General features: G+C 42.8%; 1 protein-coding gene across 4 annotated transcripts in view; it reads left to right on the forward strand.

Moving 5' to 3' along the window:
* Positions 1–7,930: 7,930 nt before the first annotated feature.
* AMBRA1 (autophagy/beclin-1 regulator 1) overlaps positions 7,931–21,203 on the forward strand; it is a 124,789-nt gene continuing 111,516 nt past the window's right edge. For 2 of the 4 annotated variants that reach the window (XM_009895666.1, XM_009895667.1), the window contains exons 1-7: positions 7,931–8,190; positions 8,442–8,500; positions 9,231–9,414; positions 10,082–10,254; positions 11,010–11,076; positions 11,661–11,807; positions 12,093–13,120. In XM_009895666.1, the coding sequence (XP_009893968.1) occupies positions 8,056–8,190; positions 8,442–8,500; positions 9,231–9,414; positions 10,082–10,254; positions 11,010–11,076; positions 11,661–11,807; positions 12,093–13,120 (1,793 nt within the window). In that variant the 5' untranslated portion in view covers positions 7,931–8,055. Of the gene's footprint in view, positions 8,191–8,441; positions 8,501–9,230; positions 9,415–10,081; positions 10,255–11,009; positions 11,077–11,660; positions 13,121–21,203 lie in introns of all 4 variants that reach the window. The other 2 variants (XM_009895664.1, XM_009895665.1) reach the window with 1 other exon arrangement.

Consider the following 21,203-nt stretch of genomic DNA (forward strand, 5'->3'; position numbering starts at 1 on the left):
AAATCTTCTTTGTCTCCTATCCCTTCTCTAGTTCTGATACATCTGTGTGTGAAGACTTCAGCTTCTGTGTAGATCGTGTTTTCTTTTTGGCTTGTTACCTTATTTGATTATTTCCATGTGAGCAGGAAATTATGTGAACTGTGTTTTTTTTTAAAAAATGTTCTCGCTTCCAATTGCTTTTTCCTTATAACTTGGATAAGGTGCACATGTCTTAAGTGCAGCCTTGAGGGCATAAAATACTGTGTCGTCTTTTGGATACCCAGTGCTGCTTCTGCTACTCTGATGTTGGTGCTCCTAAATTTCTCTTGCATGTAGGATGTCACTAGGGGGCACCTGGCTGTGGCTCTTGAACTTGAGGAACCTTGATGTATCTTTTAATCTAAATACTGGTATTTTGAATTCAAACTTCCTTTACTTTCCTATCTAAATGAGAGTAATTCTCTTAAGGGGTTAATCTGAATTCTGTGTTGCTCTATTTCTCTCTCGATATATTGCTCTGGTTCTCTCTTTTCTCTCTGTCCTTCATTTCCTGCTGTATACAGTGCTTAGCAAAAGATGCCATGGTCTGAGTATGGAATTGGGGAAACCAACTCTTAATCTTCTGGATCTCAGTTCTGCTGTTTGACTTATCTTACAGCTTTGAAATTGTATTTATTCTCCCTATCTTCTGGATTGGAATTAATATCTCTCTTCTCAAGAATTCATTAAGTTTATGTGGAAATGGTAATAATAGTCATGGAAGTGCTCCATATTCTCATTGGTAAATGAAACTGTCAGACTCCAGATAGAGTTGATCACTTACTTTTATTTTCATTACTTCTCGTATTTACCATGCATTTTCTGACCTTTAGGAGTTGATAACTGCAAGTTTCTCTTCCACTGCAAGTTTCTCTTCCACTTCCTCATCATTTTGCTGCAAATAACTATCAATTTAATGTACTACTTTTGACTGAAAAGTTCTCTTTAGTGTATTATAGCTCATTTACTCCAGACTGAGAACACAAATTAAGATTCTAGTGCCAATCAGCTCCTTGTTGCAGTCATGTAGCATCTTGAAATTACAGTGTACTATTGACAACTTAGTAATATAGTAGAATTTCCTGAGCTGTTTGTAGTTGCAATTTAAAACATGACACTGAATTTTTTAATCATGAAGCACTAATACAAGTTATTTTTCTTTTGGAATCCTGTTCTGATTTATATGGAAGTGCTCAGAGCTGTGGATCCAACTTAGAGCAGTGTATCTAGTGCATCTGCAAAAGGTGTGCTTTGGAATTACTTTCCAGATCTCTCTGGCCTTAGTCGAAGGAAAACTTCATCTTACAGAGTAGTACTTTTGGGAATATCTTAAAAACACTGAAGACTAAAAGCAGGGCCATATAGTGAAAGTACCTTCATGGTATTAGTTTTGGACTCTGTTGCATAGTTGCCTCATAAACTCACTTTCTCTCCTCCTAAGGCTTATTTTAGTCAGTTTTTTTCATATTTAGGGGCACTTAGTTGAAGACTGGGTCTGTGCTCTAATGTCAGGAATCTACATGATTCTAGTGTCTTAAATTAAGCTGCTTTTGTTTTTTTTTTAAAAAGCATTATCAAGGACACACAAGTAGAAACAGAACGGAAGAATGGATTCTAGTTTTGCTTTTTTCATTGTTTTGATTAATCGCACTTAAGATAATTGTTATACCTCCGTGGACTATTTATGTTTGTAGGTTAGCCTCGTTTAAAGCTTCTGGTGCAATGTAACTTTATTTCCAATTTAAGTTCATTTCCATTTTTCTGTTCATTGCTGCAAGATAACTTGAAGTTGTCTCTGTGCAAAATGTTTTCTGATTTTTGTTTTTAACCCAAGAGGAGCTAGAACCTCTGAGAATGGTCATGTGGAAGTACCACAAATGGAGTTAAGGGAAGACAAATCATATTGTTAGAAGAAAGTTTAAATATGTAGCTGATCAGGTACGTTGTCAGAAATTCATGTGGCCCTGTTGCTTAATACTGAACGTAGTCCCGTTCCTCCAAAACTTGTCCTAAGTTTTGATCCGTGGAACTATTCTGGATATGAGTCGTGTCACTCTTTTTTACTGATTTTGTTGTTGTTAAAGGCATCGTTCAAATTCCAGTGCTACATAGTTCGATTACTTACCAAACTAGGACTCTTTGAGTTGTCTGGTTTGTTTAGCTGAGTTGATGCAGTGCAAAGAGGGCGAACCAGCTTTTTTGTTTTGGTTTTGCATAAACTTTTTTTTTTGTTTTGCTCAGTCTTTCAAGCGGTGACATGAAAAGGGTGGGCAGGAATGACATGACATTTGGTATGAATTGAATCAATATTTTTAATAAAACTGCTAGTAGAATTCAGGTCTTCTATCCTGGATCGCATTTCTGGGGCTTCTTACGTGGTATTGTTTTGTGCAATTTAGGAAGATGGCATCATAATCTCCACATTGCAGAGGTGGGGGAAACTTGGAGTGTAAACAAGGAAGGGAACTAGAAAGTCCCTGGAGCCGTGCGATTGCTCACGTATATTCCAAATGATGTAGGCATCTGCTTCATTCTTGGAGATCTCCTGTCTGTGAGTCTCAGAACCAGGTTTTATTGCTTTATTGGTGAAACTCCTGTAAAAGAAGGAGGGGCTGTGTAGTCTATAGTCATTGGGAAGACGATCTCTGGCTCTCTTCAGTATGCACAAGGTTTCCTTCTTTGCTCTTTTGAAATTCTGAAAGGTGTGGGGGTCTTGATAAAGCAATTTGCCTCAAAATTGAACTGTGTAAAATAGAAAAGAAACTGGTTTGTTGTAGAAAGTGTTTTGAGGAAATAGTATACATGAGGATCACTGGCAATGAAGATAAAGCATTTGGGCTGTACTGCTGCATGCACTGTTTTCACGCCTGTCTGATGATCTTCTGATAGTTGTTGGAGAACCCACCCACATGTACAATAGGGGGAATGCTAAGATATTACTAATATTTATTAAATACAATTTTTAAAATATTCTCAAACTCTTTAATATCTTCCTGAGATATTCAGTGCCTGAGATACTGCAGTTTAATTTGGAGTAAATGAAATGTCATACTTTATTGTTAGTGCTGGGCACTTTGCTTAAGAATAGACACTTAAGCTTAAGAATAGACCAGCAGTTACTGGCTTATGAGGTAGGTAGGGCCATGACCAGCGCTGGGATAGTACAGAGTACTAATAATCCGATTCTCTTCTTTTCTAGAGAGAAGTTTGCTTGTGTTTTTGCAGGTCAGTGGCATGCCTCATTGTTCACAACAGTTTTGGTTTTGGCTTGGTTTTGTTGTTTGTTCCCCCTTCAATCTGTGTTCTTCTAATACAAAGTATACAGCTTGCTCTGGCCCATAACCTGTGTGGATCATATCGGTTTTACAGTCAATCCATGCATTCTGGAAGTCTTAAAATTTGACAAAAGGACTTTGAGACAGAAACTACCAGCACATGCTTTTTTCCTCTCTGGTCTTTTCTACAGAAGCTTATATGTGCATTCTGTTCTCTCTGTGGATCCCAGGTTGCAAAGCCAGAGACAGCTTTTTTATTTCACTTAATGTTGCCTCTTTCTTAATCAGTCACTTGAGACTTCTTTGGGCAGCAAAATTGTCTGAAATTATTTGGACATTTGTATCTTTTGGATAGAACTCCTGTTATAAATAGCATTTACTGATTGCAGCTTTTTAAATTTTCTTTTTAAACACTGGTAGAGCTGTTTACGCTGTTTCTGTACACACGCTTCAGGAACGGCTTTTAGTGTTGGGCTCAGCAAGCAAACAAGAAGTCCTTAGGAGTGGTAATAGATTTGTAGTCTGAGAACTGAAGGCCATGTGAAATATCTTTTTTCCCCAATGGAGAATTGAATAACATGAAGTGGTACTCTGATACTCTTCTTTGTCAAAGACAGCTGTGCTCCCAGAAGATGGTACTGGAATCTCCACAAAATTAATAACGCCAAAGATGGTGGTGTTGGGGAGACATGGACAGACAGGGGTGGGGCATGTTAAGAGGTGTGACCATCATCTCTGTAAAGTGCTAAAGTTTCTCATTGGAATGCCAAACCACTGCATGATGCATAAAATCTTGACATCCTTTCTATATGGTGATTTGAATGTGCTTCTTTTTATTTCTCTTCTCTCCCCACCTTTCCATCAGTGTTTTCATGGGGTCCTGTACCACGGTGAAGTATTACCAATTAGCTGTTTCACTTTAGTTTTCTAGAGGTTCAGCATCTGTAAAAGTGACAGTTACAAATGAACTTACATCTCTCTGAGGCTGGGAATTCTTAAGGCTGCTTCGAGGACAGCTGGCACAGAACAAGTACGAAGGCTTGGGGTTGGGCTGTGTAATGCTCTTTCCGAAATTGTAAACAGCCCAGCATACTGTCCTGAAATGCCCTGAAGGGAGAAAACTGTTAAGGAAACAAAGCTGCCAATTGTAGAAAAATTTCTGACTCTCCATTTTCAGAATTTCTGTGGTGCCCTGGACCGCGTCCAGGGTATCAGTTAATCTTCCAGTTGTTGGACTCCACTTTTCGTCATCCTGATTAAAAAACAAAAAAACCCAACAACAACCAAAAAGCAATGCCCAATAACAAGAAGCAAACAGAAAAATACCAGTCCTGGAGCAGTTCCTTGTTTTGGTGGTCACTTGTTTATCAGTTGTGATAGCATGGGTATTTGTAATAGAAGCTACTACTGAATCGGTCCACCACTTTCCTGGACAGGTGAGTTGCAGTTTTCCAGTGAGCTGCAAGTTTTCTTTATGCTGAGGCCCGAGAAGTATTTTCAAACCCACTGCATTTCGTTTAAACTTAGTCAGGTAGCTACTGAGTAGCTATTAATACAGTTGATATTTCCATGGTTTATCTGCTAATGGTATGTAATAACATGGTGTCATTATTCGGCTTCTTACATTTGAGCAAAATGGAGTTGGTGGGTGTCTTTACTAGTTTAGAGAAGGAACTGGCTCCTTTAAAAAACAAACAAACAAAAAAACCCCAACAAACCAAAACTGAATATACGATCCAGTAATAAAGTTAAAGGCTTCCTGTTAAAGTGAGTGAAGGTAATGCTCATATCTACACTGCATCTATTTCTCCATTTGAAGTCTCTAATTTTCTTTGCCAGTCTGAAGTGTGGCTGAATGTGTCACCAGTTTGTGGAAAGCAGTTACTGTATTCAGGCTAATTTAAAGGAGTAAACTTTCCACTTTCGAGGCATGAATAAAGCTTGGCCCTCAAAGGGATCCAGGGTAACACTGGAGTGCCAGCGCCTCTCAAGGATGCATTCAGTGTTTTCTGAAGAGATCCAAACTTTTAAACATGTCGAGCAGGTACTGCGTAGGCATTTGGAGCCCTAAGTTTCTTTTGTTTTCTTTTCAAATGGGATAAAGGGGTGAGTCAGAAGAAGCTGAAAAATGAGGGACAGTCCCTGAGGGAAAAACATCAAGTTCAGACGTGCAGGAGGCTCACATATGAAGTGTTTGTTATATCCAAATTAGTTCAAGAAATTAGTACACATCGGCAAAGATTTAGATAAGTTGTCTTAAGGTAGGTACTTGATTTTATATAATGAAGATGACTTGGTCTTTCAGTAAGGTGAATACAAGATGTTCACAAACTGCAGTTGTAGGTGTTATCTATTTCTTTATTTTACAATATGTCAACTTGCCCATGGCAAAAGTAAACATCAAGATGTTTGTTAAACCTCTTGATTTCCTTGTTGCTATTGTACTTCAGGGAACACTAGTCCTTTTGATAGGACTGAAATGTTCCCAAGCTGTCAGATCTTGTTCTTTCCCATGAGTAATTGGGTTATCCTACTTCTAAATTATCAGGATCTCTTAAGTTATTTAGGTTGTTTGTCCTTTACAGCTATCAAAAGACTATTCCAAAGCTTATTGCTTGAGATCTCTTCAAACTTCCATCTTACTCCAGCTGCAAATCTGGTCTTCCATTTGCATCCAGGTGATAGGTTTATTCTTGGGTTGCTGTAGTCCTTGCTCCTTGAATGGAGCTGTATAGAATATTGAGCTACTGTTTTCTTAATCTTACTATATGAAACTAGAATTATAGTTTCCTCCCATAAAATAGGCATTTTATTGCCTGTATTGTTCTGAGCTGTCCTTCCCCTCCACACTGCTTACTATCTGAATCCAGTCATTTCTGAACATGGGTACTGGTGCTATTTGCAGAATCCATATGAGGATTTATGAGTGTTTAGTGATTCCTGTATTATACTGTGCGTCTGGCCATATCTACTCCATTTATCGTTGTTCTAATGTTTTTGTGTCTGGGCTTTTTTAATCTGTACAGTTGCTTTTAAGAATCTGCTGGCAGCATGACATCTTTAGTTTTTGTGTTGCTTTCCAGTAAGGCCTTTATTTTGTAGAATAATTCCTACCTAATGTTTGTCTGACTTTCACAGAGTCTCGAAAGATGGCCTATTTTACACTGCGGAGTTTAACTTCTCTAAAATAGATGATCCATGCTGTTCACATTAAGCATCAGGGAATTTCCAACCAGCTTGAATTTCTTTGTGGTGAATTTTTTCTCTAGGAAGATGGATGCTTTTACTTGTTCATCACTTCAGTACCCTTTATTGTACTTTTACAGATGAAAACTGGTCTGCTTTATTGGAACTTATTTTCTTGGCTTATCTCTTCAGACAGCTCCTCCTTGGAAGCAGCAGCTGTCTTAAATCATCTGTTCAGGAGGTTTTGGTTTGGTTGGGGTTTTTTTTGGGTTTTTTTTTTTTTTTTTTTTGGAGAGTGGGAGGAAAGAAGGGTTTGCTAATGACCGTTCTAAGTTCTGTCATTTAACAATTCATCTCTTCTTGGGTACATAAACCTTTTTTCCCTGTGTGGTTTTTGCTTTTTCTAAGTTGCCACTTCCTTCTCTATTGAATATTGATGGTTTTGTTCACTGTAATGTGAACCAAGGAGGATTTATCTTTAGATCTTTATGTTCTAAAGAAATGACAGAGTAGCATGCGCGCTCTGCTGGGATCAAAAGGTAATAGCATTGCAGCAATGTTTCTTGTTTTATGTATTCTAAGAAACTTCTTGTTTCTGGAGAGCTTTTGATGGCAAACTCCAATGTATGAGACCATTCAAAAGCAACTGTGAAACGTGGTTGCTATTAGGGTAGCTATATTTAGTTCTTTCAGAGAATAGAGTGTTTTTTTTTTCTAGAGGACGGGTATGCTGCTTTCCTTAGCAGCTCGAAGTACACTAAAAGTATTAATCTTTGCCATTGTGCATTACTTGGGTGAACTGTGGTTCTAAGAGCAATGTGCATGGAAAGATGATGTTCAGGCAGGCAAAATGAATCATCTTGATGGAGTTGGCCGAGATACTGCTGCTATGTAAGGTTTTAGTCTGATACATGGTTGTTTTCATACATTGTAAGCTATTGCAATGGAGTTAGAAATAATTTGGATTGAAGTCTATCAATCGTCTGACCTTCGCAGTCATAATAATTACTATTACTGAAATTTGAATAATTCCCTGGAGACTCCTCAGTCATATTGTCAATCTTTTTTAACACTATTCCCCTAGCTATCAGTCAGTCTTCCCAGATAGGACCTAAATCTTCAGGATGTAAAGACTGTCTCTTCATAAATCTTTTTTTCTTTATTATGTACAGCAGGAGACGGAGGGAAGGGAAAGACTTTCAAGGCCAATTTTTTTATGCTCTTTTGGTGTGGTATGCCTAGGGCATGTGTACAAGGAAATGGCTGGATGCTTTCAAAGTAATCTTATGCTGCAGAAATGTCAAAATTGGGTCTTGGTAATGGAAGAAGGTAGCAAAAGCTGGGCGAGACGATAGATTTTTCTCTTAAATCTAGTCTTTTGGGATTTAAAGCTCTTACTTCATCCAGGTGATCAAGGTAAAAGCTGCCTTCCTTATAATTCTCTTCTCTTTTTAGGTTTCCATGAAGATAAAGAATTGAAATGTGGATAGCCTATTTGTAGCTTGGTGGTGGTTGTCATCTGGAACCTGCCGGAGTCTCCTCCCAGTAGCTGGTGTAACGTTGGCTGCTGAGAGCCATGAAGGTTGTACCGGAGAAGAATGCTGTCCGCATCCTGTGGGGTAGGGAACGGGGTACCCAAGCCTTGGGTGCTCAGCGGCTCTTGCAGGAGTTGGTGGAGGATAAAACTCGATGGATGAAATGGGAGGGCAAGGTAAGGTTGTGGGATAGAGGTGCATAGTTTGATCTCGGAGTGGGGGAAGGGAGGCAGGGATTTGAAATAAATTGTGGCGTTATTGTACATTTGATGTGCTCTCTGGCTCTGTTCAGTTCCTGCAGTGATGTGATACTAGATATATTCCTGCAGCGGGTTCCCCTTGTTGTCTGTGTGTTAACACAGTTAACTACAGTTTAAGTATGATCATATGACACTTGCAACACTTCCTGCTTTGTTGGCTTTTTCAGAAAGTTGAGTTACCAGACAGTCCACGCTCCACCTTCTTGCTGGCGTTTAGTCCAGACAGGTAATTAACTCCTAGTTCGTTCCCTGTTTCAGCAGTCTCCTTACACTTACAAAAGTGGTGGAGGCTTGTGCCCTTTGAGTTGTCCAGTCCTGAATAGCTGAGTGAAACTCCTGGTTCCGGACATGCATGGATGGAAAGTGTGCACCTTCCTAATCTCACAGCTTTGAGCATAATTGGTGTTTAATTTCTGAGGTACCCAAGTGATGCCTAGTTCTAAGGAAAAAGGATCTTTGTGGCCACCGTGGGATTTCATAAGAAACTTGAGGGAGTAAAGGGTGTTTTAGCTCATCATGCCAGTGATGTGGCACACCCACTGGGATATCTAGGACTAAAAAACAAAGCAGAATGATGTGTGTCTTAGAAACAGAAATGGAGGTGGGATCTCTCTTAGCATCACTTAATTTGACAGAGGTTGAGATGGTGTGGAGAATTGGGAATATTTATTTGCCCCAAACTGTCACTCAGGAGTTCCTTCTGAGCTGCATGTTCACTCTGACTTTCAAGGTCAGGTTTGTACTTGCAGATCGGATGAGCTCATGTTTGCATGGACCCTGAAATCTGGCCACAGGAAGCTTTGTGGCCGTTGGTGAAAACCCTTTGAGCGTGGGACTCTGTGTGGGAGAGCTGCTGGGTTAGGTGTGAACAGACCCTGTTGAGATGAAGCTAACCACGATCTGGTTTTGCTGTACTCTTCTCATGCTAACATTTGTCCTACCTTCTGCATTCCCAGGACTCTAATGGCTTCCACACATGTGAACCACAACATCTACATCACAGAGGTGAAAACGGGCAAGTGTGTTCATTCCTTGGTTGGACATCGCCGCACTCCCTGGTGTGTCACCTTCCACCCCACCATCCCAGGCCTCATTGCTTCAGGATGCCTAGATGGGGAGGTTAGAATTTGGGATTTACACGTAAGTCTTTCCTGAAACATATGTGCCTTTGGGATTTGGTGGGTGGTGACCTTTTTTGTCCAAGTTTGTTTCCCAAATGTTGCCTGGTTGCTCTTTGGAAGCTTTGCTGGGATCTGTGTCTAAAAGCGTAGAACAGGTCATAGTTGTCCTCTTCTGTCTAGAGGGGAGGTAACAGGTTCTTCGTTCAATCCCGCCAGGTAGGTCATGCTTCTTAGCCTTGCTTGTTTGTTTGATTAGAGTGGTACAGATAATGTTGGAGAACTTTGTGCAAGGTGTCTGTTTAGCTTATGTGAAAGACATGCCATTTTGCACTTCACTGAGCATATCTGAACTCTTAATTAGAGAAGCTGCTGCTCTGCCAGTTCTACCTAATCTGGTGATTGGCACAGAGACAAAGCACATATATTTACCAGGTCGCTTTGAAATGCAATGTTTTTACAGGCTTCTTGAGACACACCTAAAGAAATACATCTATGGTCACTGTTTCAGGTAGTGATATGTTCTAGATGTGACACATGACCTTGTATGAAAGCAGCTGTTGTTGTTGCCAAGAAGGCATATCATTACCATGATCTAGGCAGAGTCTTGGAGAGATGGCACATACATGGAAACTTAATGATCTCAAACTATGTGATAAACTGCTTGTGATTCTTGACTCCTCACCCAGGGTGGAAGTGAGAGCTGGTTCACAGATAGCAACAATGCCATTGCGTCGCTTGCCTTTCATCCTACGGCTCAGCTCTTGCTGATTGCAACTGCCAATGAGATACATTTCTGGGACTGGAGTCGTCGGGAGCCTTTTGCAGTGGTGAAAACAGCCAGTGAAATGGAGCGGGTCAGGTGAGTTCTCGCTTTTGGGAGAAGAGAACACTTTTATGTGAAAAACGGTCAGATTTGGGGAAGGGAGGGGGTTCATCTGGGATGCTGCACCCTCTGCACTGAGGTAGTGAAGAGAAGCGTTACTTTCAGTCCTTGACCCAGCTGGTAGAAAAACAGTTCTGTGCACAGGAACAAAAGGAATAGGAAATAATAGATCAGCTTGGTGGTTTGTATTTGTAACCTGACGTATGCCTAATAAATGTCCAGAGTCTACTTCATATTCATTTGTAAGCTTAGTTATTAAATTTGTCAGCCATAAGGATGAGAGAACCCAGAAGTTGCTGGAAGACAGTGCTGAGCTATTACTCTGGTGCAGTTATAGAGGAAATTGCGTTGCTGGAAACTCCATGCCTTCTTTTGGGCAACTAAAATAAGACGCAAGGAAAGTTAATTTCTCCCTTTGTACCAAATTCCAATTTGTAATATATATGTACATATTCCCTAAGATTTCCTGGATATTTCAATTGATACAGCAGTACTTGCTTCCAGCTTTTAACTTCTACATAGTCTTCTTGTGGACTACAAAATAGCTGCAGTCTTCAGCTAGATAAGTGTGTTTTCTTCTTCTTAATTAGTAACCTTTTTGATGTCCTTCAGACAAAGTTGATGGTAATGTAGTAATGATCTCATTGCCAATATTTCACGTGGGATTTTCTTCCTGTGTCAATGTGGAATGTGAACTGGTGATTGATACTCTGGCTCTGCTTTTGTTTTAGGCTGGTACGGTTTGATCCCTTGGGACATTACTTGCTCACAGCAATTGTTAACCCTTCTAACCAGCAGGTAAGGGGAATGTCAGTACCTGTGCTGACTGACTAATTAAAAGACGCTCTACATATATTAATCCTAGTCTGTTCCTAAGCAGCCTTGTGCTTTTCTGAAAAGCTGAAGTCCTTCTACACTGAGTTCTGTCTCGCCTTAATTGGTCACATGAATGTTCTTGTGTTATGTGCAGGGCTATTAAAGAGCTCTCCAAAGTGTGTTTGTTTTGCCCTCACTTGTCTCATTAGTGGTGGGACAGATGTCCCAGTGGCCCTGCTCTTTCAGTTCTGTTGTGACATTCTGCTGGATTTGAAGCTACACTAGATATTAACAATGCTCCCCACGGCTGCTGACCCTCAGATGCTGATGCTTCTGTTGGTATGAACAGTGTATTGTCAAAGCTCACTGGGCTGTAGGAAAAGGTTGTCTGGATCCATAAAATGAACTTTGAAATAAAGAGTCAGCTGGTTTCCTGCAAGTCAATGCCTCTAGGAAGGGACTTGTCGCATCCTTTTATCTGTCTGGGATGGTAGCTGGCTTTCTGCCGTTTATTTTGAGGTATAGGATTTTGCTGTGAGGTGACTGAACTTTGCTTCCTTCTGCAGAGCGATGAAGAAGTGGAAATCTCCGTGGACAGCACAGAGATGCCGCATTATCGCCAGCGCGCTATCCTTCCTTCTCAGCCTGTGAGGCGCACACCCCTTCTCCACAACTTCCTGCATATGTTGTCCTCCCGCTCCTCCGGCATACAGGTGGGAGAGCAAAACAGTGTTCAAGACTCTGCTACCCCATCCCCTCCACCGCCTCCACCACCACCACCTCCGCCTCCAGCCAGTGAGAACACAAGGGCATCTGTCTATAACAGGCTCCGGGAGCGTGTCAGCTATCCCACAGCAGAGTGCTGCCAGCACCTGGGGATGTTGTGCCTTTGCAGCCGATGCTCTAGTGCAAGACTTCCTTCTTCTCTCTTCCCACACCAGGAAAACGCACCCTCCACGTCTTCTGGGGCCACTGGCACTTCCTTCTCCTCTGTGCAGACAGAGCCTTACCAACCCCCAGAGCAGGCATCTGTAGCGCAGGAGGAGCAGGGGATTCTTAACAGGCCCTCTGCTTTCAGCACAGTTCAGAGCAGCACTGCTGGCAACACCCTGCGCAACCTTAGCCTGGGCCCCACACGGCGGTCCCTCAGCGGGCCCTTGGCAGGCCACCAGTCCCGGTACCAACAGTCTGCGAGAGAGATGGCTTCGGGCTTAGGTGGGTCTGACTGGTCCAGGACAGTGCTGAACATGAGCTCTCGGTCAGAGCTGGAAGCCATGCCTCCCCCTAGGACCAGTGCCTCCTCCGTCAGCTTGCTGTCGGTGCTGAGGCAGCAGGAGGGAGGTTCCCAGGCATCGGTCTATACCTCTGCAACAGAAGGGAGGGGCTTTCTGGCCCCAGGGGCTGAGGCGGACAGTGGTAGTAGCGCTGGCCCGAGCAATCCGGCCAGCATCCGTAATGAGCTCCAGTGTGATTTGAGGCGATTCTTCCTGGAATATGACCGGCTTCAGGAGTTAGATCAGGGGATTGGTGGGGAGCCCTGGCAGTCGCAACAGGCTCAAGAAATGCTCAACAACAACATTGAGCCTGATCGGCCGGGTCCCTCCCATCAGCAGACTCCACACAGCAGTGAAAACAATTCCAATTTGTCCCGGGGTCACCTGAACAGCTGTCGCGCTTGTCATAACCTGCTGACCTTTAACAATGACACGCTGCGCTGGGAAAGAAGCACGCCTAGCTACACACCAGGGCAGGTCCAAAGCACGTTTGAGGGTGTGCCTCCAAATACCAGCCAGGTGCAGCCTGCAGAGAGAACCGAGGGCAGAGCTCCTGCCTCTAGCAGGCTGCAGCTGGGCAGCTCTTCCACCCCGCAGGAGGAGAGGACCGTGGGAGTGGTCTTTAACCAGGAGACGGGGCACTGGGAAAGAGATTACAGCCAGTCGGCTTCAAGCAGACCTGGGAATGTATCACAGGAGGCCTTAAACCAGGAAATGCCTGAGGAAAGCTCAGAGGAGGATTCACTCAGGAGGTAAGATATGCTTGGCCTTCCTCCTCTATTTTTTTTCTTAAACCTTTCCCATCTAGTCTGAGTTTTTCAGTATTTTTGGAGTTAAACACCTTTTCTCATATGGTCATGTGCTATTTATGTAGATGAAAACAGAGACATTGCGTTGATGTCTTTTATAGCTGCCATTGTCATGCTGCAGATAGGTTCTGAGGGTGTCTGAAGGTTGAAAGAACAAATGCCAGACCTCTCAATGGAAAAGGAGGATGGTAGTACAGACAGGCAAAAGGGTGGGCCCTGGCAGCAGATCTCTGGCGTGAACTGTGCTCCTGATGTTTCCCAGACACTGCAGAAGGGTGGGAACACAGAATGTACTACACTGTCCTTTGTGTCCCATACCACCCACGTGCTGCACATGGAGAATCTGACCAGGGTAGGCATGGGAAATCGGGCATGGGTAGTGAGAACTGCTTTCTTAAGTGCTGTGTCTTGTTGAGGTTGTAGTCGTTAAGTTGGAAGGGTTAACAGTAATTTCCTTGGTGTTGCCATATAGGGCAAAAAAAAAGTCAAAGCTCTGTGTCAGTGGTTTGAGTATATTAGTTGCGAGTGTTCGGTCAAATCCGTGCAGTTTGCTTGCCTTTGTTAAAGAGCTAAGTTTTGAAAGGGGCTCCCATTGACCCAGATCTAGGGTGAGCTGGTTGGGGCCATGCTGATCACTGAAAATTTTAGGCTCTGCTGTATTCATTCTTCAGAAGACGATTCTTTTTTTGGAAGGGTATTCTTTTATACTTCACATGTGTTGCAGGAAACAGAACGAGCCAAATCAAACTTGTGGACCTGTGCTTTGTGTGAAAGTGTATCCACTGGCTTGTATGGACGATTCAGCTGCATTGGTACTTTGCATAGGGTTTCCCTACCGGGTTTCAGTTCGACATCCCCTCTGTCAAATGGTTTGTATGCTTGTCTGAGGAAAGGTCCAGTCCTGCGGTTTCTCAGAAATGGACGCTTTGTGCTTTAGGAAAGCAAAGTTTCCAGGTTGGATGCAGATGTAACTGACTGAGGAGGCTTTGTACACAGGAGTGCCTGAGGAAAGGGAATTCTTTCCTTCTTCCTGCAGATAAGCTGATTATACTTAGGCTGGAACAGTGACTGCCTTTCTTGTTGCTGTAGTTGCATAGCAAATAAGTGGTGGTGATCATGAAATTATTCATCTGCTTCTAAATTCTTGCTCCAGTTTTTTTAATAGCCTGCCATAATGAGAGTCTCAAGCTGATTACATGGTAGCTACTTCTTTCTTGGGCCTGGACTTACCTGCAGTTAATTTAAATCAGATATCCTCTAGTCTCCTATTAAAGGGCAGAGAGGTGAGAAGGAGCTGACAAATTTAGCTTTAAAATGGCACTTAAGTAAGTCTTGTATTGTCTTTCTTTTGAAATAGCTGTACATGCTCATATCTCCACTGTGTAGCTTGTTCTCTGGCTGAGACACTGTGGTGTCAGAAATAATGGGGCAAATAACCTTTTTATTGATCAGGTGGTTGGCACATATTTGGACAGTGGGGTGTGGTGGGATCTGTAGACGTGATCTGTGGGAGTTGTATAATTAAAAAATGCCCTGAGGCATATAACTCAGTCCACTCCAGTGTGCAGGAGCTGGATGGGTTGCTGCCTAACAGCTGGAGTTGTGTCACTAAATCTCTGGGTTGCTTGGCGTGTCTCCCATAGTGGTTGCTGCTACCTGCTCAGTGGCTGTAGCATCTGTGCTGGGTTAGCTGCCTGCCTGATCGCCTGTGCAAGCAGGTGCTTTTTGCTGAGACGTTATTTTGGAGTGTGTGGTTCAATGCGTGAGCTTAATTCCAGAGGAATTCCTATAAGATAAAACCTTTAGTGAAACCCTTTTGGCAGAGGTTGCTGAGAGGCTTGTAGGGATTCTTCTGTTTTCCCAGTCTCCTCCTTCTGTTATCAGGCCTTTCTCAGGAACAGGCATGGCAGGGGCTTCTGCTTCCCTTCTAACTGAATTCAGGTAACTGTACAGTACTGAGGTAAGGAAGCTGGAAGCAGTGAGCAGCCTGGTATCAAATGCCTATGGCAATTTCCTTGAAGTGAAACTTAATTTCCTTTCCAGTCGAACACATTGGGTGGACTTGTGGGGAGCTTTATGAAATCTTTCCCCTTAAAAGGAAGCCTGCTTGTGGGATAGCTATATCCTGCAGGTGTAATTTTCTGTCCTTCTCAAGACAGCTGTTACATTTTTCCTTATAACAAGTCAGCAACCACCCGCTTACCTAAATTTTGCATAGAATGAACATCCTCACATGCAGCCTTCTTGTCTCCCAGACCTAGGGTGTGCTTCCACAATAGGAAGTGCTGGAACCACTCCTGCACAGCAGAGTCCAAAATGTCTATTAACCTTTACGGCTGCAGAAGCATGCAGAGGTGGTGGCTAATGGTCGTGAGACGTAAGCTATGTGATGCTGAAAGTGCTGGGGAAATAGGGGAGGGAAGGTAAACCTTCAGGCCTGAAGGTACAAATAATAACTGCATACAGGCTTTCAATCAACGTCATTTTGTGCCTATGGACATTGGGTTAGTTCTTAGCATCAGGGGACATCCATGTACTTCCCTGTAACCTGTTTCATATTCTGTTCTTCTTTGTCTCTCCATTAGATGTCCTCATTGGGCAACTGAGCTCTGTATTCCAAGGATGGCTGAAAAACTTCAGATAAAAATTGCATCTGGAAAGTGTGTGTGTATATTCTCATTCCCTGTCCGTGGGCAGGATCCATTCCTTGACCTGTGTTGCCTGGCTGAGAAGTAGCTTGCTGGGACCACGTTGCCATAGAGGGTCAATTAAGTTAATAGGTAGTTTAATGAAGGCTGTTCTTTGAATTCTGTTGATGCAGCTATGTCAGCTGGGTAGGGAGAGAATTCTGCTCTTTCTGATGGTGCTGGGCTAATTATCTTGGGCTAATCATGAAGGCATTAATAAGCATGTAATGAAGCTATTCCTGACTAACAGCTCTGGCCCCTCAATTAGGAGGAACATGTCACTGGGAGCCTCGTCAGTACAGCAGTCCTGTCACATTCAGCTTGGCCTGAAAGCAGCACGAGCATTGAGCTGTGTGCTTCTTGAAGCTGCGTCAGTGAGGTACGAAATTGGGGAAGGTTTATGTTCTACCTTAAGCACAAGTTGGTGAGACAGAGCTTCAGCTTTTCTGAGGTTCTCCAGGCTGATCTCGTTAATTCAAATGTAGGGTTTTTCCCCCCCTGTGGATCTATCTTCGCCTCACTTCTAACATCAAAGTGAAAAGAGCCTCAGAAATCCCTGAAGTTGTCATGTAAAATGTGCTGCATAAAATTGGTGCTATTGGCAAAATCTGGATGAAGGAAAGATAATTGAGCAACAGGTGATAGCTAGTTTAGTTTTTCTATAACTTCCTGTTAATTAAAAAATGGGTTGAGAAAGTGTTGCATTAATACTGTAATCTTAGTGAGGGTAAAGATCCTGTAAGTACTTTAAGCCATTGTTGCTGTGTGGGCCAATTCAGGTTGATAATGAAATGTTGAACAGGGAATGAAAGAGGATTCTTCTAGTCAGCTGCTTCTATGAGAGGAGCTAGTGCCACCTTCTTAAAAAATGATATGTAAAATCCTAGCAGTGGCCTCCACTGAAATATATTTCAGCTCATCAGTTAATGACAGGTACAGTGCAATGCTGTCTCGTAAAACTGATCCACATCTTCAAATGCCACCTCTTTGGCTATTTTAATATGACAACAGGTGATATCTGGAGAACTGGTGTGTTATTTCACAAAAAAAAATAATCTTCTGGTTTTAAATCTAGTTTTGTTTCTGGGTTCTGGCATGGCATGCCAGGCCGCAGTCTGTCTAGAAGGGATGCAGGGAGCAAGTAGTGCCATGTGTGTCCTAGTTGACATATTTCAAACCTTATCCTGTGAAACAATCCCTAGAAAGGGGGAAAAGAAAAGTACACAAGTGGAAACTTGTCATCTATGCATTCAAAAGTTAGCTGCTCTTAATGTACTAAGGGGGCAATTCTGATACTGTTTACCTGTCTATTTTGACTAGAGATTTGAATGAATTCTTGCAAGTGAAAGATGAGCCCTGTCCCATTGCCAGGCAGGTTTGCATGAGACCTGTGTTTCATGCGGAAATGCTTATTATCCTTATTCTTCCATTAAGAAGCTTTGTCTGGCAATTATGTTAAACTTCTCTAACCACTCCATTGCACTCATTCCAGAGGTCAAATGCTGTAGGCTGTGGTATGAGTAATTTATGTGCCAGTGTCTTATGAATGCATAGTGTTTTCACCTTGCCTCACCTATTTAGTTTGGCAGACAAGATAGACTATTGAAGTTATCTGAAAATCTGGGAAGTCTTTTGAACTGTCCTGGGTGATGGTTTTATCATGGCACACAGGTAGGAGGGAGTGTATGTGAGGTGGGGGAGTTTGTATTGTCTGGGGACGCTTTGTATAAACTGTTTCATTTGTGAGTGTATAAAAGTGCAGCGTCCGCAGTGCTGTGGAGATAACTGACCTGCCGAAGTTGCACAGCTGACCAAAGGCATCGGGTTTTGGTGTGTTTTTGTCTGTCGTATGCAGTGTGCACAAGTGACGCATGCTGAGTAGCTTTCCTGGAACCATGTAACAGGGTCCAGGGTGAAATTTCTGTCTTTCATTTTGCCAGCTCTTGTCTGAGGATTGAGGTCCCTCCTGCCTGCATTCTTGCTACGTGATGTGAACCTGGTTGTCTTTTCCTGAGCTAAGATTGCGTGGGGGTTAGCAATCTAGGATTTCTGTCTGAGTCGAGAAAGCCATAGGATTATGAAAGTGATCCAGTCATCGGTGCTATACATTGTGAGTGAGTTTGGTTGTGTAGCCCTTCTCTTAGAAAGGTATAAATACTCTACCTGTGGTTTCATCTGTTAGCCAAACGCAGACCTCTGTGCCCTGCTCTTGTCAGGCATGAAGTAACACCAGGTGCAGCAGGGTGGAAGTGGTGGTACCGGCCTGAGCGGGGACTTCAGCTCGTATCACGTCTTTGTTCAGTCTTGATGGCCTTTCTGGCAGCACGTAGCTCTCCATGCATACAAAGAAACACCTAGTCTGTTCCCTTCTGAATTTCTCAGTACTATTTCGTTTCCATATTGCTTTGCTGCCACAAGGGGGTAATGTTGCTTCTGCTCCTTGCTTTCCTTGCGGAACCAGAAAGTTTGAGTTCTTGTATACAGAAAGCAAGGTAGCTTGAGGACCACCACCTGCCCCCAGTCCTAAGTTGTAGCTTATCTCCGTAGTTACAATACGTTTGCAAGTTCTTCAGTGTTTGGGGAAAGGTGTGAATGGGGATCTTGAGGGGAAATGGCTCTGATACAGAATGCAAACAAGGGAGCAGCTTATCGTCTTAGCTTTTGTAAGGGTTTGAAAGGGACAGATGTGGATTTCGAGGTGAAGCAGGAATTTTGTCTTTCTGACATGCAAATGCCCCTGAGTTAGAGCTGTGAAAGACCAACTTTGCAGAATTTGTCCGGACTTCTTGCTCATTGCCTACCAAGCCTTTGCTTGCAGTCTGCCTTCTCAAAGGTTTTGTTTGTATTTAAATGGTTGCTCATCCTTCCTCAGAAGAATTCCTTAATATAGGGCTTATTTTCTGGAGGGATTCTTGGCAGGGGTTGACTGGAGTCTGGTCAGTCACCTTTTGCAGGGGGCTGTGTTTGTTTGGTTGGTTGGGTTTTTTTTCAAGTATGCCTTGAACTGTTACCTAAATTTTTAGGCTTTTCCATCAGAAGGCTCTGAATATGTCTGGGTGGTTTTTTTCTGATGCAAATAGGCATGGCTTACTCATGGCCATGAGCGGATGCCTCTTCCGGTTCTAAATTGTAGATGTGGTGTTGACTTGTGGTCAAACTGGGACCAGTCTGTGGTTGAAGTAGATTAACAGGGTAGGAACACTCCCATTCCTGCCCAGCAATGGTGAGTGCTCTATGTAAAATGGGAAAGAGGGTAGTCGCTGTTGCAGCCCGTTCCTGAGTTTCTGCTGGAGCCTGAGCTTCTGATGTGCTGCTTTGGTTTTTGATTTATATGACCAGACTGTTCAGATCTCTGCATATATTGGCTTCTGGTAGCTTTCTCGCTGTGTAAAGCACTGACTGAAAAGGTGCATGTCGCTCATATCCTAGCCTTAAAAACAAAACAACCAGAACATTTCCTTGCCCCCTGCCGTGGGTACAGAGTTGCCTACTAGGAGATGGTTCTGTGACTGAAATTTACCATCAAAATAGGAGAAGAGGGTAGTGCTATTCCCTTTACTTTTTTTGGGGAGGGGATGGACAACACAAGACTAAAGCAGGAGGAAATTGCCTTACCTAAAGCTACAAAAGGCATCTTGTTGTGGAGACGGAGCATATACACTGGTGTATTCTGTCTTGTTTTGTTCCTTATTTCACAAAACCTGCGTTATTACTGGTTTTTTTTTTTTCCTAATTGCTCACAACAGTTGTGGCTTGCTCATTCAAGTGTTTGGTATCTGTTGTGGCAGTGACGTATTGAGTTCACTAAAAAAGGGGAGACTTGAGCAAGAGGAGGACACTGAGCTCTGGAGAAGAGAGGCAGCAGTACGGTGCTGGCTGCTCAGACTGCACATCGGTGAGGATGTGGCCTGTGCCAAATCTAAATGATCCTACCCAATATAAGTTCTCCCCACCCCTTATGTTCAGGCCCATTACCTGTGGAACCCTTGCTACCCTGGTGTCCCAGAATTTGTAGTTTGGGCTCAGCATTTTGTTTAAACTTACAGTGTGTAGACCTTACCTGCACTGTGGAAAGAAGGTTTTTCTGGTTCTCTTAACCTTTCACATGTAATGTAGTAGTTTTGGGAAAGCTTATGCTGTTTTCAGGCATGGTAAGAAATAATTCCAAAGACACTTGTTACAATTCTTGAAAATGATGGTGAATAGAGGTAAGTAATATCTCAGTAGTTAGTGAGGAACAGTGGGGTAAATAGAAGTTATGAAGGGGTTTGCAAGCAGAGACAAGAAGTTAAGGTTTGTGGTTGGGAAAGAGGGACTTGAGGGGAGAAGGCCAAAACTGTGGGGCAGGGGAATGATTTCTAGAAATGTTAGCCTGGACACACAGGAATGAATGAAGACCTAATTTGTCAGTGCCAGACATAAAGTGAAGTGATAATCTGAAGGTGACATGAACATTGAGACATGATAATTAGCTGTGGTGAGGGGAGAGATGTGCAGGTTGTGGACAAACTTGGCAAGTATTGTTTGTTTGGCCTTTCCTAAAAATGGAAAATACAAATTAGTTTTATCATGAGAATGTAACCACAGCCTGGACTATAGGAGAGGCTGCCATGATATCTAAATGGTCAGTTGATGTCAACGTGAGCTCTGAGATTGTTGCTGCTACCCTTCCAGTTTTGTGGGTTTTTTTCCAGACAGAGCCTGCTGTCTCTGTGTAGGCAGGAAAGACTTTGTTTTACTGACGTGGTAGAAGTTTGAGCTCTTGAATGCACTGGTAGTTGTTATATAGAAGAGCAAGTGAAAGAGGTGGCTGTTCCCTTGCAAAAAGGTTCCTCCCCCTGCCTTTGCTGGTTTCCTGATTTAAGAATAATGTGAGGTTGCTAGAGCCATTTTACTTCATTACTGAGAGTTGGTGGGGGAAAAAATGATGCCTTGTGCTTTCCCTCTTGCAGTGACTAATAGAGGTCACTCCCTGCTGCAGAGCTTCCCTGAACGCTTCGGGAAGCTGAGCATATGCAGTCTTCACCAAACTTGCAGAAAGGCTCAAGCCTTCTTTTCTTTTTTCTTGCTCTGAATTTAAATATACAGCAATGACTGTAGCACACAAAGAGACTTTCTTTTCCCCATGTTACTCTTGCAGCAACCTGGCTTGCAAATTAAGCAGGTACAGAAATAACTTTACTTTTTCAAATACCTTAATGATGTTTCCCTAGTCAAACCACTCCCCTTCTCCCACCTCTTTTTTTGGTAGTCCAGGCCTACCAATGAGGAGTTCACCTATAAAAGAAATAGGTAAACTTTGTTTCTCTGCAATTTCCAGGGAACAGAAATCTGTTTCC

This window comes from Charadrius vociferus, unplaced genomic scaffold (assembly GCF_000708025.1).
Source record: "Charadrius vociferus isolate BGI_N301 unplaced genomic scaffold, ASM70802v2 scaffold111, whole genome shotgun sequence".
Taxonomy (NCBI): domain Eukaryota; kingdom Metazoa; phylum Chordata; class Aves; order Charadriiformes; family Charadriidae; genus Charadrius; species Charadrius vociferus.